This window comes from Rhinolophus sinicus, chromosome 2, assembly GCF_057876585.1.
Source record: "Rhinolophus sinicus isolate RSI-liver-muscle chromosome 2, RSI-T2T, whole genome shotgun sequence".
NCBI lineage: Eukaryota > Metazoa > Chordata > Mammalia > Chiroptera > Rhinolophidae > Rhinolophus > Rhinolophus sinicus.
In genome coordinates, this window is record NC_142502.1 from 128,939,635 (window position 1) to 128,952,908 (window position 13,274).

The 13,274-nt window shown below is 39.9% G+C and overlaps 1 protein-coding gene across 1 annotated transcript in view; it reads right to left on the reverse strand.

The window, feature by feature from the left end:
- The window catches only part of DNAH6 (dynein axonemal heavy chain 6), a 248,121-nt gene that overhangs the window by 95,836 nt on the left and 139,011 nt on the right, over positions 1-13,274 (reverse strand). The window contains exons 46-47 of the mRNA XM_019756389.3: positions 10,185-10,416; positions 46-198 (exon numbers count right to left, since the gene is read on the reverse strand). Of these exons, the coding sequence (XP_019611948.3) occupies positions 46-198; positions 10,185-10,416 (385 nt within the window). The remainder of the gene's footprint in view (positions 1-45; positions 199-10,184; positions 10,417-13,274) is intronic.

Below are 13,274 nucleotides of genomic sequence, written 5' to 3' on the forward strand. Positions count from 1 at the left end.
AGTTTTTGTTTTACAAAGCCATATAACCATTTTCACACGTCCTACCTCATCTCTGTTCCCCTCGGAAATTCCTGCTTCTTTTGCTCTCGGTCTGGTGGCTGCTAAAACCTGCTCCAGTTCATCCTTTTCAAATAAATTAGGTACTTCACCTGAGTTCAAGATGTTATTTATATCTTCTAGGAACTCTTCCACTACAATCTGTAGAAGAAAGCAGAGTAATCATTATAACTCATTCAACCATTTTACATTTATTACATGTAAATTATAAAGCAAATATTTGATCAAAATTCACATTGAGTTAGTTTTATATTTATCTCATATAGCTATATTATGTTTTGGGGGAAGTGAAATGCTCTAAAAATATCAATTAAATCCATCTGGTCTGATGTATCATTTAAGGCTGCTGTTTCCTTGTTGATTTTCTGTCTGGAAGGTCCATGCATTGATGTCAGTGGGGTGTTAAAGTCCCTACTATGACTGTATTACTGTCAATCTCTCCCTTCATGTCCATCAACATTTGCTTTATATATTTAGGTGCTCCTATGTTGGGTGAATAAATGTTTACAAGGGTTATATCCTCTTGTTGGATTGATTCCTTTATCATTATGAAATGTCCTTCTTTGTTTCTTTTTTTAACAGAAATTCATCAACCTTCCCCATGACATTTTTTAAAATTATAAATGCAAATGTTAAAAGAATTCTGAACATACTTTTGATACTACTAGCAGTCAGCTCCCACACAGCTTCAAAAATTAAACATTCATTGTACCTGCTACTTTAGACAATTTAAACTGAAAACTCTTTCCCTAAGCAAGATGGATAAAGCGTGCCATTTCTTTTTCCCAATTGAGATCTTTACTTTTTAGAAACACACATGCTTCTGCAGCTATCTGATACTTCTCACCATATTGTCATCTTATAAACCTGAATTCTATTTTGAGCACTTCAGGTTTGTGTTTAAATGACAGTGCCTTAGAAAAATTGTGCTGCAATTTTCCTCCTGTTACCGGAAACATAATATCTGTACATACATTAAATATATTCTTTTTTTTTTTTTTTTTAAAGATTTTATTGGGGAAGGGGAACAGGACTTTATTGGGGAACAGTGTGCACTTTCAGGACCTTTCTCCAAGTCAAGTTGTTCTTTCAATCATAGTTGTGGAGGGTTCTGTTCAGCTTCAAGTTGTTGTTCTTTCAGTCTTAGTTGTGGAGGGCGCAGCTCAGCTCCAGGTCCAGTTGCTGTTGCTAGTTGCAGGGGGCACAGCCCACCATCCCTTGCGGGAGTCGAACCGGCAACCTTGTGGTTGAGAGGATGCGCTCCAACCAACTGAGCCATCTGGGAGCTCAGCGGCAGCTCAGCTCAAGGTGCTATGTTCAATCTTAGTTGCAGGGGGCAGAGCCCACCATTCCTTGCGGGACTCGAGGAACTGAACTGGCAACCTTGTGGTGGGAGCCCACTGGCCCATGTGGGAATCGAACCGGCAGCCTTCGGAGCCAGGAGCACGGAGCTCCAACCGCCTGAGCCACCGGGCTGGCCCCATTAAATATATTCTTAACAAATGTCTAACTCTTGTTTACCAGCTGAAATTCTTTTACTTAATGTGTGGGTATTTTGCATGGTGATATTCAATCAAGACATTACCAAGAGTAGGAGACTGTTGATTTAAGACAAGTTTGAGAGCCATTAAAATTAATTGTTGTGTTTGTCCTTCTGGTGTCTACAGAAGCCTCATATTTTCTTGGGACATCATTAGATGTCTTAGCTCTTGAAGTATAACTTTAATGCTATGTGAATTTTGCCATTTTGCTAACACTGGTATGTTCCGTGCATTCACCATTCTACTGGAATTACTTATTCCATTCATATTAACTTTGGTTACAAATCTAACTGATGGAGGAGCTTCTGGGTGTTCAGGTCCACATTCTACTTTCAAGCTATATATTTTGTTTTCATAATTTGTCTATGGAGATGACCATCTTTTCCTGCAGCCCAATGCAGCTGTACTTCTTTTGTCTCTTATATCTTTATTTTAAAGTCTATCTTGTCTGATGTAAGTATTGCTACCCCAGAGTTTTTGTCATTTCCTTTTGCATGAAATATCTTTTTCCATCCCTTTCAGTCTGTGTGCCTTTCAATATGAAATGAGTCTGTAGTAGGCAGCATATGTATGGGTCTTGTTTTCTTATCCATTCAGCACCCTATGTGTTTCGATTGGAGCATTTAATCCATTTACATTTGAAGTGAGTATTGATAGGAACATAGTTATTGCCATTTTACTATTCATATTTATGTGGGGTTTTTTCCTTAAAAAAGTCCCTCTAACATTTTCTGTCTTACTGGTTTGGTTGTGATGAACTTCTTTAGCTTGTTCTTGTCTGGGAAACTTTATAACTCCAGTTTTAAATGATAGCCTTACTGGGTAGAGTAGTCTTGGTTGTAAGTCCTTTCTTTTCATCACTTTGAATATTTCAAGCGAATCCTTCTTGCCTGCAATGTTTCTGTTGAGAAATCAGCTGACAATGTTAAGGGAGTTCCCTTGTAGGTAGCAACTACCTTCCTCACGATGCTTTTAGGATTCTCTCTTTGTCTTTAAACTCTGGTGTTTTAATTATGACATGTCTTGGTGTTGGCCTCTTTGGGTTCATCTTGTTTGGAACACTGTGCTTCTTGAACTTGTATGTCTCTTTCCTTCACCAGGTTAGGAATATTTTCCATCATTCTTTCTTTTTTTTTTTTAAATTTTTTTTTTAAAAGATTTTATTGGGGAAGGGGAACAGGACTTTATTGGGGAACAGGGTGTACTTCCAGGCCTTTTTTCCAAGTCAAGTTGTTTTCCTTTCAATCTTAGTTGTGGAGGGTGCTGTTCAGCTTCAAGTTGTTGTCCTTTCAGTCTTAGTTGTGGAGGGCACAGCTCAGCTCCAGGTCCAGTTGCCGTTTTCTAGTTGCAGGCGGCACAGTCCACCATCCCTTGCGGGAGTTGAACCGGCAACCTTGTGGTTGAGAGGATGCATTCCAACCAACTGAGCCATCCGGGAGCTCAGGGGCAGCTCACCTGCAAATTTTAGTTGCAGGGGGTGCTGCCCACCATTCCTTGCGGGAGTCGAGGAATCGAACTGGCAATCTTGTGGTTGAGAGGATGTGCTCCAACCAACTGAGCCATCCGGGAGGCAGCTTAGCTCAAGGTGCCATGTTCAATCTTAGTTGCAGGGGGCGGAGCCCACCATCCCTTGCGGTACTCAAGGAGTTGAACCGGCAGCCTTGTGGTTGAGAGCCCACTGGCCCATGTGGGAATCGAACCGGCAGCCTTCGGAGTTAGGAGCATGGAGCTCTAACTGCCTGAGCCACTAGGCTGGCCCCCCATCATTATTTCTTCAAATAGGTTTTTCAATTCCTTGCTCTCTCTCTTCTCTTTCTGGTACCCCTCTGATGTGAATGTTGTTCTCCTTTTGGTACCCCGATCATGTGAATGTTGGTATAGAGATCCCTTAAACTATGTTGTTTCAGAAATCCTTTAAACTATCATCATTTTTTGGGATTATTTTTTATTTTGCTGGTCTGTTTGGGTATTTTCTACTACCTTGTCTTCCATATTGCTGATTTGATCCTCTGCTGGCCTGCTGTCACTGAAAGAGCCTTTGGTGGTATGCAGGCCAATGCCAGCTGCCCTCCGCTAAAAGAGCATCTGGTGGTGCATGGGTCAAAGCCAGCTGCCTGCCACTGAAAGAGTTTCTGGAGGTGTGTGAGCTGGGTGGGACGAGGTCTCAGAGAGTCATCAGGGTGGGGAGATTGATGTTCACCAATTGGGGCAGATTCAGATTTGGCTGTGTGCGGGGGAGGGCTTAACATAGGAAAGATGGCAGCTGCGAGCTGGTTGTGTGGGAGGAATGCTTAACATAGGGACAGTGGTAGTTGTCCCTCAGCCCTTGTCCTGAAACCACACCACTTAATTTCTCCCTGTGTGTATCTGGTGCCCCCCAAACCACTGTCTCTCTGCCAGAGCACAGGGTGAGTGCCTGTGAGTGAGTGAGTCTTGCACAGGTCTTTTAAGAGGATGCCTGGGTTTTCAGCAGCCTTCTATCTCACGTGGATGGATGGAACCCCTGCTGATTTTCATGGCCAGACATTGTGGGGGCTTCTCTTCCCAGCACTAGTGCTCTGGGCTGGGGAACCTAGTGTGGGGCTGGGACCCTGCACTCCTCATAGGGGGACCTCTGCAGCTGAAATTCTCTACAGATTCTCAACCACCACACACCGGTGTGGAACCAGCCTGTTTTTCTTCTCTGCCCCTCCTACCAGTCTCAACATTGCTTCTCCTGTAAATCTTTAGTTATAGGACTTTTACTCAGCTAGTCTTCAGATGGTTCTCCGGGTTGATTGTTCTACAGTTTATTTGTAATTTTGATGTGGTCATGGGAGGAGGTGAGCACAGCATTTACCTACTCCCCCATCTTGACTTCAATAGCATTCCTAAATTTTACACTTTTCCTTCTCTTTCCCTTACATTTTAGGTTATTGATGTTACAATTTACATCTTTTTTATATTGTCTATCCAATAACTGTTTTGTAACTATGGTTATTTTTGCTATATTTGTTTAACTCTTAAATTAGTACTATAAGTGAAATATGTACCACCATTTTCACATTACAGATTTTAATTTTAACCATTTATTTACCATAACAACTTAGATTTTGTACCATTTTATGTTTTATAATATTAATTAGCATCCTTTTACTTCCACCCAAAGGACTTCCTATAACATCTTTTGTAAGCAGTAGTAGTGGTAATAAACTTCCTCAGCTTTTGTTTGTTTGAGAAAGTATCTCTACTTCATCTCGGAAAGATTGCTTTGCCAGGTATAGAATTCTTCTTTGATAGTTTTTTTCCATCAATATTTTGACTATATCATCTGATTCTCAACTGGCCTGAAAAGTTTCTGTTAAAAATTCACTGATCACATTTGTAGGGTATCCAATGGACACTTGTCTTATTAGGGAGACCACTTCATGGATAGTGTAGGTGCCTGACCACTGCAGTGCATATCTAAGTGTGTATATATATATATATATATATATATATATATATATATATATTCACAGGAAGTGGAGCACAGGATAAGGAATAGAGACAGTGGAAATGTAACACCTGTGTGTGATGTGAGAGGGGTAGTAGATTGGGGAAGGGGGGTTATCACTTTGTGAGGGATATAAATGTCTAGCTATTACATTGTTTTGTACACCTGAAGCTAATAATAATAAAAAAAATTCACTCATCATCTTATGGGGGTTCCCTTGTATGTAACTTATCTATTTTCTGTTGCTGCTTTAAAAATTCTTTGTCTTTGACAATTTAGTTATAATGTGTCTCAATGTAGCCCTCTTTGAGTTCATCCTGTTTGGGATCCTTTGGGCCTCATAAATCTGGACGCCCATTTCTCTCCCCACGTTTGGAAAGTTTTCAGCCATTATTGCATTAAATAAACTTTCTGTTTCCTACTTTTTATCTGCTTCTTCTGGAATTCCCATAATGTGGACATTGTTCCTTTTCATTGTGCCCCATAAATCCTGTAGTCTTTCTTCACTCTTTTTCATTTTTCCTTTTAGACTCCTCTGACAGGATAATTTCAAGTGTCTTGTATTGTTAAGTCATTGATTCTTTCTTCTACATGGTCAAGTCTGCTTTTGAAGCTCTCTATTGAATTCTTCAGTTCAGTTATTGTATTTTGCAGCTCTAAGATTTTTAAAATATTTTTTTATTTCTTTATTGAATTTATCATTTTGTTCAGCATTATTTTCCTAATTTTTTTACTTATCTGTCTGTGTGTTCTTGAAGTTTACTAAACTTCTTTTAGATTATTGTTTTGCATTCTTTGTCTGACAGTTCATAGATCTCCACTTCTTTAAGTTTGGTTATTGGGACTTTATTAGTTTCCTTTGGTGGTGTCATGTTTCTATTTTTTATGATCCTTGATTTCTTACATTGGTATCTGTGTTTGAGTAAACAGCCTCTTCCTTCAGACTTTATAGGTTCACTTTGTCAGAGACAGTTTTTCACCAGTCAACTCAGTTTGGATTTCTGGCTGTGTCAATTGGTAATGTCCTTGAGCAGGTGGAGTTTGCTATCAGGGTGTGTTCTAGGGTGAGTCCAATGCCTGAGCTCTGACGTCAGAGAGGGTGCCACTAGTTGTATAGTACTGCTGACATGGTTCCCTGCCCAAGCAAGGCTACAGGATGGGCTCTATGGTTGTCTGGCTTCTCTGGATTGTTAGATTGTTGGGACTGGGTACTATACTCAGCAGTAAGCAGGGCTATGAATTAGATTCCCTGCCCTGGCAGGGCAATAGAATGGGCACCATAGCCTGCATTACTTATTTTTGGGGACCTGAATCAAGCAAGGCTGTGTACTGAGTTCCCTGGACAGATGAAGTCACCATTTTTGCTCTGCAGATGGGGAAAGCTATAAGCTATGTTCTCTGCTGAAGTGTCACTGTAAGAAGGGCTGTTGGATGGACTATGCAGCTTCCTGCATGCTCTGGTTAGGTTTCCTGGTTGGGTGTGCTACAGCTTATATTCAGCACCAGGTGGGGCTATGAATTAGTTTCCCAGTTTGCATGGAGCAGGAGAACTATCTCCGAGGCCAAAAAGGCTCTCTGTTTATGGCAAGGGTGTCCAAACTTTTTTCAACATTTTTTACCAAGGGCCATATGCAGTAAAATACACAAACAGCTGGGCCACTCACTCAAGGTGAAGTACGTGTTGCCTCACCTGGTTTATTTAAGTAAACTAAATATATTTTTGGAATTTGCTGCAGGCCAATCAACAATGGATTGTGGGCTGCAGTTGGCCCATGGGCCGCAGTTTGGACACCCCTGATTTATGGTCTTGACTCAAGCTGACTTGCACTCCAAGTTCCCTGGCTGAACAGGGCCACTGCCTTTGCTCTGTAGATGGTCAGGTCTGCCTGCCAGACTCTGTTGAAATGTTGCTGTACTGTGCAGCTTTCTAGGTGTTCTGGCCAGTCTTCCTCATTGGGCAGGGCAAGAAGGTATATTCAGCAGTAGGTGGGGCTATGAATTAGCTCACATGCCTGGGTGGCATGGGATAGCTGGCTCAATCAGCCTCCCAGGTGTCCCTGGTCAGGCTTTCTAGCTGGGAAGGGCTGAGAGCTACACTTAGCGGTGGATAGGGCTATGCATTATTTCCCCTGCCTGGGAGGAACAGGGAAACTGTCTCCAAGTCTTGAAGGACTCTTAGTTTGTGGTCTTGACTCAAGCTAATCCACACCCCAAGTTCCCTGGCTGAACGGTGCCACTGGCTTTGCTCTGAACCTCTTGTAGTCTCTGCTCAAGTACTGATGGGTTACACAGCTTTTCCGGTTTCTAGCCAGGCTTTCTGATTGGGCAGAGTCAGGAGCTACACTCAGCAGTGGGCAAGGCTATAACTCAGCTACCCTGCTTGGGTAGAATGGGGGCACAGACCAGACTCCAAGGACAGAAAGGCTCTTTGAGGACCTTTAATCAGACAGACCTGTGCCCTGCTGAGTTTCCTGGTAAGACTGTGCCACTATTTTGGCTCTGCAGATGAGCAAAGCTGCTGGTTGGGACTACTACTTAGGCACTGTGGGCAGGAATTCAGTCTGCTCAGCTCCAAGTACTGACTGTTATGTCTCCCCACCCCCATCAGAGTTCTAGTGGTCGAGCCCTGCAGATTCCCCTGTGATCCCCATGATACAAGACTGGAGTGAGACTCCCAAAAAGTGACCCACAATTCTGGGTGATCTGGATGTTTGCGCTGGGCTCTCTTTTTCCACTGGAGGAACTGGAGCTCAGGGGGGAGGTCTTGTTGTGATGCTGTGCCAACCTGGGGGAGGAGCAATGTGGTCAGCATGTAGCTGTTCCTCTTACCCTTCCAATGCCATCTGTCTTGGTCTCTGTGGAGAGAGAGAGAGAGAGTGTGTGTGTGTGTGTGTGTGTGTGTGTGTGTGTGTGTGAGAGAGAGAGAGAGAGAGAGAGAGAGAGAGAGAGAGAGAGAGAGAGAGAGAGAGATTCGGTCTCTCCTCCTCATTCTAGGATTCTTTTGGTGGTGTCTTGTCTATGAATAATTGTTAGTTGTTCCTGTGAGGGGGAGTGAAGTTGAGACCCACCTATATCACCATCATGGTGATGTCGCTGTCTATAATTTTGTCCTAATATTATTTTCCTGATATTGTTAGATTGTTTATCTGTATTCTCTTGTAGCTCTCTTAGCATCTTTAGAACAATTGTTTTAAATTATTTGTGGGGCACTTTGTGGATCTCCATTTCTTTGGGGCCATTATTGGAGGTTTATTGTATTCCTTTGGTGGAGTCGTGTTTTCCTGGTTCTTAATGATCCATGTAGCCTTACATAGGTGTCTGTACATTTGAAAAGCAGACTTTATAGACTGACTTTGGTAAGGGAAGACTTTCACCGGCAGGTGTAGGCCTACTGGAGTATGCTGTAACCCCTGGTCTAGTGGTGCAGAATGCCAAGTTCAGGGGTGTGTGGTAGCACTGGGTCCAGGGGCATGTTATGTCTCTTTGGCTCAGGCCATGGGGGTCCACAGTATTGACAACTATGTATATTTTAGCTAGAACTGTAGGGGGTCCATAGTGGCTACAAGGGCTATTGGTGTCCTCAGTGGTGCCCCTAATTCCATTGGCTAGGGACCAGGGCAAGCATTGGTGGTGGACAGAGACAGTGAGGTGCATACATTTGACTGTGAGTCCTTTATCATTTGTAAAAAGTATTTACATACTCAGATATAAACTCACTGCATGTCACAGATATTGAAAATATTTTCCCATTTTGTGGTTGTACTTAATCTCATTTATGGTGTTTTTAAAAGTAAAATGAATTTTAAGATGTTTATGCATCAGATTTATTGTTTTTTTATTCCATGGCTAATTTCTATAAAGGTATCTTTTTTCCCTAATGTTAAAATATGGAAGTGTAGTCAGTGTAGAAAATCCTCTACAATAGAATAAATTCAAGATCAGTTAAAGTGGTTGCTGTAGACATAGATGTAAATTCTATTTTAATTTTAAAGTTAATTTAACCTAAAACATAGCCATTATTTTTCTTTTTTCTTGAGTAAAGCCTATTTTCCTAATTGAGTTCAGTTAGGGAATTTCTTTCTCTTTCTTTCTTTCTTTCTTTCTTTCTTTCTTTCTTTCTTTCTTTCTTTCTTTCAAATATTCAATTCTCTCTCTTTTAAAAAAAAACTTTTGTTTATTTTAAGTGTGTTTTTCCAGGACCCATCAGCTCCAAGTCAAGTAGTTGTTTCAATCTAGTTGTGGAGGGTGCAGCTCACAGTGGCCCATGTGGGGATCGAACTGGCAACCTTGTTGTTAAGAGCACTGCACTCTAAACAACTGAGCTAACCGGCTGCCCCCAGGAATTACTTTCTTTTTTTTAATTTCTTTTATTTTTATTTTTTTAATTTTACTTAAATTTTGCCTCTGTACAATTGTGTTCTTTTTTTTAAAATTTATTTTTAAAATTTATTGGGGTGACAATTGTTAGTAAAATTACATAGATTTCAGGTGTACAATTCTGTATTACATCATCTATAAATCACATTGTGTGTTCACCACCCAGAATCAGTTCTCCTTCCATCACCATATATTTGATCCCCCTTACCCTCATCTCCCACCCCCCACCCCCCTTACCCTCTTATAACCACTAAACTATTGTCTGTGTCTATGAGTTTCTGTTTCTCATTTGTTTGTCTTGTTCTTTTGTTGTTTTTGGTTTATATACCACATATCAGTGAAATCACATGGTTCTCAGCTTTTTCTGTCTGACTTATTTCGCTCAGCATTACACTCTCAAGATCCATCCATGTTGTGGGAATTACTTTCTTATATTCACCTCTACAGAAATAGTTTATTACCTTCTGCTATCTATGTACGTCCCCTCAAAGAAATGTTAAAACCTCTCATCCCCTAAACTTTGATCATATTTATTTACTTAGAATTTAAAGGGGGAAACAGTAGTTGGTAAAATAAATAAAAATGTGTTATAAAAGACTTTTATAAAGTCCCAAAAATCTCTTATCAGTGGACACAAGTGCCTGAACTACATCATACAAACTATTCAAGCACAGACATGATTGTAACACTCATACCTTTCCTGATCCTTACACTTTGATTAATGAACTATGTACCTGTGTGTCCGTGAAGAGGAAAACCATATCCTTGTCGTCTACACCAGCTTGTTTGTACAACTTCCTCAGGTCTTCGTGAAAACTGTCATAATTATATCCCCGACTCAGTTCAATCTGTAGACATCTGTAACCACATATGTGGGCGGCAAGTCTGGTAAGAGACTGCTTGCCGGTGCCTCCGACTCCAACGAGCAGGGCGTTGCCTCTTTCCTGACGAATCATGCGGGCAATTCTGCAGGAAGCAGATCAGAGAAAGACTTATTTCAAGTGTACAGATGTGGCTTCTGCTCAGAGAACCTGCCCCATTGTAGAAGGCTGGTGGCTAGCGGAGTGTCATCCCTGAGCAAATGGCCACAGGAAAGACCAAGGTATGTCTGAGACTCACGTTTGGGAGAGAAGCGCTGCTGGCCTTTTCCTTATACCCATCTCTTCCACATTTCCTATATGCGATTAGACTTGGTCATGCAAATTTAGAGTAAAGTAACACATCTTTTCTCTTCTTCAAAGTATGAAGAATTCTGTCTTTCTTTCTTTTTATTAAAATTTATTGGGAGTGATAATGGTTCATAAAATTACATAGGTTTCCAGGGTATAATTCCATAACACATCATCTATATATCGCAGTCTGTGTTCAGCACCCAGAGTCAGTTCTCAAGAGTGAAGGATTTTGTCAGAAACTCTGACTGATCTAGGCAACTACTTATGTTAACCATTATATTGGCAAGCCCAGGTCTCCAAGCAGAAAAATGATTAGACCTACGAAAAGACATTGCAGTTCAGAAGGAGAGATCAATAGGAAAAAAAATCTAAAATGGATTTACTATAAGATATCGACAAAATTTTAGAAAATTTTTGATTCATGTTAACAACAAGAATTTAAACATCATTGTAATCATAATATTAAAGTGAGCTCACAGAAAGGGAAAAAAAAATCCGAGTTTAGGAAAAATTGATTGGAGATGGAAAAATCTGACTACCAAATAAAAAACCTCAGTGGAAGATGGGTCTTACAAATAGGATACCATAGAAAATTGAATAGGTAAAATAGAAGACAAACTCTAGAAATTTGCCCAGAACTCAGAGAAAAAATATAATGATGCTTAAATGCCAAGAAAAAATGGAAAATAAGGAGGACAAATCTGGGAGAAACAAATGGGATCCCAGAGGATAACAACAGGAATTGCAGAAGGAGAGACAAAACAAAACTGATACAACAGTGACTGAAATAATAGAAAAAAAACCCTCACTGCTGAGCCCACATATCTGAAAATGTCACTGAGGGTCGGGAAAAGAGAAACCAAAGAAGAGAGGCAAAACACTAAATATTTTCTAAGAGATATATAAATATAAATAAAACATGTTTGTGTAGGTGTAGGTATGTATGCATATGAGGTCGGACAATTAAGTTCGTGAACTCATGCTAGAAAAAGTGTTGCATACCTCATTGCTGAATATCACTATGGTCACCTTCGAAGTACTCCCCTTGGGAAGCTATGTACCGATGTCAGCTCCTAGTCTACCCTTCAAAGCGATGTTGGAACTCTTTTTCTGGACTGGCCGTCAGAGCTGTCATCGTATTATCCTTGATGTCCTGAATATGATCAAAATGTCTTCTTTCAATATTTCCTTTATCTTCGGGTAAAGAAAGAAGTCATTGGGGGCCAGATCAGGTGAGTAGGGAGGGTGTTCCAATACAGTTATTTGTTTACTGGCTAAAAACTCCCTCACAGACAGTGTCCTGTGAGCTGGTGCACTGTCGTGATGCAAGAGCCATGAATTGTTGGTGAAAAGTTCAGGTCGTTTTCGTCTAACTTTTTCACTGAGTCTTTTCAGCACTTCCAAATAGTAAACTGGGTTAACTGTTTGTCCAGTTGGTACAAATTTATAATGGATAATCCCTCTGATATCAGAAAAGGTTAGCAACATCGTTGCAACAAGTTTGCGAACTTAATTGTCAGACCTCGTACGTTTATGTATATATATGTGCATATATGTATCTATTTCAGACATGTAGACATATATATATATATATACATGTATATATATATATAGTAGAAATATATATTTTAGCTGAGAAGTTTGTGAACATCTAAAAAGCAGATATAATAGATTACTCCCAAAGGGACAAATAATTTTAGACTGACCTGAGGCATCTATTTTACAAGATGGCATTCCATAAGACAATGGTTACAGAAGGAAAGATATCATGTTATTGTTCAGAGAGTAAGCAATCTACCAACCCTTCCTAAAATATTCCTTGAAGATATATAGAGAAGTATGAATAAAATTTAAAAACTCAAGAAGGGGGAAAGGATGTCAGTATAAAAGTGAACAGTATATATGAGAGTCAAGTCCATATACTACTATTAAGATAATAAAAAGGTAATGAGAATGTCAGTAAATTCTTCTTAAAAAGAAGAATTTTTACAAATGTAAAAATAATTTCCTATTTTAAAAAATTATCATCACCATTATCTAAAATCTCAGATTGAGTCATCAGAAAGTAGGAAATCATGGGAGAAATGTAAAAGCAGGTTTAATTTCTCTCTCTCTCTCTCTCTCTCTCTCTGGAAATGATCATCTATCTATCTGTCTATATCTCATTTTATTCATGATGTTGATAATTGGAGAAAACAGAGTTCAAATATTTGAAAAGGGTAATGACTTTCAAATTATTTTTAATTAGGAAAGTAAAACATGGTCATTATAACCAATGGGAGAAAACCACTGGTACCCCTTTAACCACTTGTGAGCTCCATCATGAGGGCCCGGATGCTGTCCTGCTCTCTGTGGGAACAGTGCACATTGCACACAGTGGGGGCTTCATACATCAAATTGTTAAATCAATTTATATCTGTTGAGTTGTATGTGTGTGTTTACAAAATGGAATTAAACTCTACATCACATTTTGTTTATGATTGTTTTGCTAAATAATGCATGTTGGACATTCTCATGCTAGTTAATAAAGCAATAGATACACCATAATTTATTTAGCTAGTTCCCTAGTGATGGATATTTAATTTTCTTTATGTTTTTGTTATATCAACAATATTAAAAAGGAACAACTTTATAGCTGCAAATAGAATCCTT